The sequence below is a fragment of the Macrobrachium rosenbergii genome, chromosome 5 (assembly GCF_040412425.1).
Source record: "Macrobrachium rosenbergii isolate ZJJX-2024 chromosome 5, ASM4041242v1, whole genome shotgun sequence".
NCBI classification, from domain to species: domain Eukaryota; kingdom Metazoa; phylum Arthropoda; class Malacostraca; order Decapoda; family Palaemonidae; genus Macrobrachium; species Macrobrachium rosenbergii.
In genome coordinates, this window is record NC_089745.1 from 19,180,974 (window position 1) to 19,184,639 (window position 3,666).

The following is a 3,666-nucleotide window of genomic DNA, read 5'->3' on the forward strand; positions in this document are numbered from 1 at the left end:
GGGGCAAGTTGTCACCCCTTCCAATGTTAATACTGGACCGAAAATCGGAATCGGATTATCTCATATACAGGAAGCGAAGCGGGAGCAAGTTGTCATCCCTTCCAATGTTGGCGGCTGCAGGACATCCTGTCCTATTGCTACAGCCGCCGCCGGAATTGTTGTGACCTCTCTCGCTTTCGTTGCCTGGAGGATATACAAACATCATAAGACGACCCAGAATGAATTACGGAAAGAGCTGGAAAACCTAAGGAAAGATAAAGAACGTGCAGTTGCCGAATGCGGAGATCTTGAGGCGGACCTATCTGCAAAAATGGTTAAAGAAGAAAAGCTTAAGAAAGAAATTGAGCATTTGAAAGATGAATTAGGAGAAGCAGTCAACACCATAGAAGATATGGAAAGCCTTTTGGAAGAAAAAGATAATGAAAATGCAGACTTGATAAATCTGATGGAGGACAAGGATCTTCTGATCCAAGATTTGTTAGCAGAGAAGGAGAAAATGAAAGAAGATTATATGCTTTTGGAAGAGAAATTAGGAGATGCTGCCAACAACATCGAGGATATGGAAAATCGTTTGAAAGAAAAAGAAGAAAAGGTAAACTTAATAAATTTGAACGGATTTGAAAAAGATTTGTTGTCTGAGAAAAGGAAAATGAAAGAAGATCATAAGCTTTTGGAAGAGAATTTAGGAGATGCCACCAACAACATTGAATACACGGCAAGCCGTTTGAAGGAAAAAGACGATCAAAATGCAGCTTTAATAAATCAGATGGAGGACTTGGACCACCAGATCCAAGATTTGTTAGCAAAGGAACAGAAAATGAAGGATGATAAAGTGCTTTTGGAAGGAAGGTTAGAAGAGGCCCTTCGTAGCATAGAGGATATGGCAAATGCCTTGAAAGATCATAAGCTCTTGGACCACCAGATCCAAGATTTGTTGGCAAAGGAACAGAAAATGAAGGATGATAAAGTGCTTTTGGAAGGAAGGTTAGAAGAGGCCCTTCGTAGCATAGAGGATATGGCAAATGCCTTGAAAGATCATAAGCTTTTGGAAGAGAATTTAGGAGATGCCACCAACAACATTGAATACACGGCAAGCCGTTTGAAGGAAAAAGACGATCAAAATGCAGCTTTAATAAATCAGATGGAGGACTTGGACCACCAGATCCAAGATTTGTTAGGCAGAAAAAAGATGAACAGAAAATGAAGGATGATAAAGAGCTTTTGGAAGGAAGGTTAGCTTTTGGAAGGAAGGTTAGAAGAGGCCCTTCGTAGCATAGAGGATATGGCAAATGCCTTGAAAGAGAAAAATCACCTTCAAATACAGATTGAAAACAGGGATCGTCAGATCCAAGATTTGCTTGAAAAAGAAGAGAGACTAGAGAATGATTATGAGGTCTCAGAAGATAAATTAAGAGAGGCCTTTAACAACATGGAGGGTATGGAAAGGCAATTGGAATTTAAAGAACACGAAATATCAGAATTAAAAAGTAATTTTGCCAGTCAGATGGAGAACATGAACCTTCAGATCCAAGAGGCTCATAATAACACGGAGGATTTGGAAAGGCTCTTGAAGAAAGAAGAAGATGAAAAAACAGAGATGGCAAATCTCCATCACAAAATGATTGAAAGCAGAGGCCATCAGATAAGAGATTTGTTAGCTACAGAAAATGAACTGAAGGAGGAACAACAGATGTTGAAAGAAAAATTAGGTGAAGCCCTCTCTTGTGTGAAAGATATGGAAAAATTACTGAAAGAGGAACAAGATGTGAAAATAGAAATGGAAAAGATGTGGCAATTGGAAATACTGGAAAAAAATCAGGAGCTCGATATGTGGAGGCAAAAATGCAAGGAATCTGGTGAGAGACTGATATATTTAGAAGAAAATTGGGAGAAGCTTTAAATGAAGTGCAGAAATTAGGGCTCTCACTGAAAAAAGCTGAAGATTCAATTATGAAGACAGGTCGTTTGTTGAAGGAAAAGGACAAGGAGATTGAGACGCTTCAACAGCTGGAGCAAGACCTACGAGAAAAACTGCTGAAGAAGGAGGAGGAATGTGAAAGTTTATCTGTCCGAGGCAATGAGCTAGAAATTCTCTTAAATACAGAGAAAGAGCTCTTGAAAGAAAAGGAGAAGGAAGTTACTGGCTTGCAAATTAGTATTCAGGAAATATTACAAGAGAAGGAACACGAACAAGAAAGCCTGCTAAAACAGAATGGCCACTTGCAAGAAAAAGTAGTGCAGTTGCAAAATAGCCTGGTAATTACTATGAGCAATGAAGAGGCATTGAAAAGTGAGTTGAACTGCGCAAAAGGAGAGGTCTACCACTTTCAAATGACTGAGAGGCAGAACCTGCATAAACTTCAAGAGCTTTCAAAAGAATGTGAACTACTAAAGGAGAAGTGTAGACAACTAGAGGAAAGTAAGGCAGAGGCAGAAAAATGTGCCAGAGAACAACAAAGGATGCAGGAAGAAGCACTGAGAATGCAAGATAAATACATGATGATGGGAATTCTCCACCGGATTGCTCAAAGGGATTTCGAGCTACAACGCATTGCAAGGGAGGAGCATGAGAACTCAGAGACTGGAGGAGAAAAACGAGAAATTGGAAGTAAAGATCGCGGGCAAGAAACTAACCAGGAGTTCTGCTGTGCTCAGAATGAGAATAAAGGGTACCTGAAAAAGCAATGGTTGGGTATAACTGACATCCTGGAGGATATTCTGTATAGAGATGAAAGTTCTCCTGAGGAAATGGCTGCAAATTCTAGGAAAACCACGACTAAAGGACAATGAAGAAAAAGATGATAACTAAAGAAAAGATGTAGAGCAGAACTATTAGAAGAAAATAATACAAATACGCCAAAGTGGAACTAAGGCTGCATTCAATGAGGTGGAGTTTGCAGTTGGGAGCTTTCTGGATTGTGAGCCTGCAAAGAGAAGGAGTCTTGGTTAAGGCGAGGTTCCTGCTTCAGAGGCACCACATGCATGGATGGGTGCTCCTGATCTGGAGGAGACCAGGACTTTGTGGTACAGGTGATGATGTTCCTGCGTATGAGGCACCACATGGATGGACAGGTGTCCTGATCTGTAGGAGACCAGGACTTGGTGGTACAGGTGACGAGGTTCCTGCTTCTGAGGCAGTGTATGGATAGAAGAGTGTTCCTGATCTGGAGGCAAGCAGAACTTTGTGGTACAAGTGACACCAGTGATGCACATGCACTTGGCAATATGGGTGTTCCATGATTGGCTGCCGACATCGCAGACCAAACCAGGGCAGCAGTGGGTGCATGTTGTACAGGGCTTGCACAGGGAGTGCATGCTTCCCCCACCCTGTGCAACATGGTTCCTCTGCCTCACCTTGGTCTGGAGTGCATGTTCCCCACAGGTTCCCCACAGGGTCCCCACCCTGTGACCTGTGTTTCCCCCACCCTGTGCAACATGCATTCCTCAGCCTCACCTTGGTCTGACCTGCAAGGTCAGCAGCCAATCATGGAACACCCATATTGCCAAGTGCATGTGCATCACTGGTGTCACACACCTGCTTGCCTCCAGATGAACACTCTTCTATCCAGACACTGCCTCAGAAGCAGGAACCTCGTCTTCTGTACCACCAAGTCCTGGTCTCCTACAGATCAGGACACCTGTCCATCCATGTGGTGTCTCACGCAG

At 42.7% G+C, this 3,666-nt stretch overlaps 1 protein-coding gene across 1 annotated transcript; it reads left to right on the forward strand.

Moving 5' to 3' along the window:
- The first annotated feature begins 643 nt into the window (after window positions 1-643).
- Window positions 644-3,139, forward strand: LOC136838998 (golgin subfamily A member 6-like protein 7). Its single transcript, XM_067104678.1, has 2 exons — window positions 644-984; window positions 1,252-3,139. Exons 1-2 carry the CDS (start codon window positions 650-652, stop codon window positions 1,898-1,900), a joined length of 984 nt encoding a protein of 327 aa, XP_066960779.1. The 5' UTR covers window positions 644-649; the 3' UTR covers window positions 1,901-3,139.
- Window positions 3,140-3,666: the final 527 nt, after the last annotated feature.

What these genes read in the sequence shown, in the direction of transcription:
- LOC136838998 (XM_067104678.1), top strand. Translation starts at nt 650, where the DNA reads ATGAAAGAAGATCATAAGCTTTTGGAAGAGAATTTAGGAGATGCCACC. An exon ending in AAAGTGCTTTTGGAAGGAAG is followed by an intron (nt 985 to 1,251) that starts GTTAGAAGAGGC and finishes TTTGGAAGGAAG; the next exon opens with GTTAGAAGAGGCCCTTCGTA.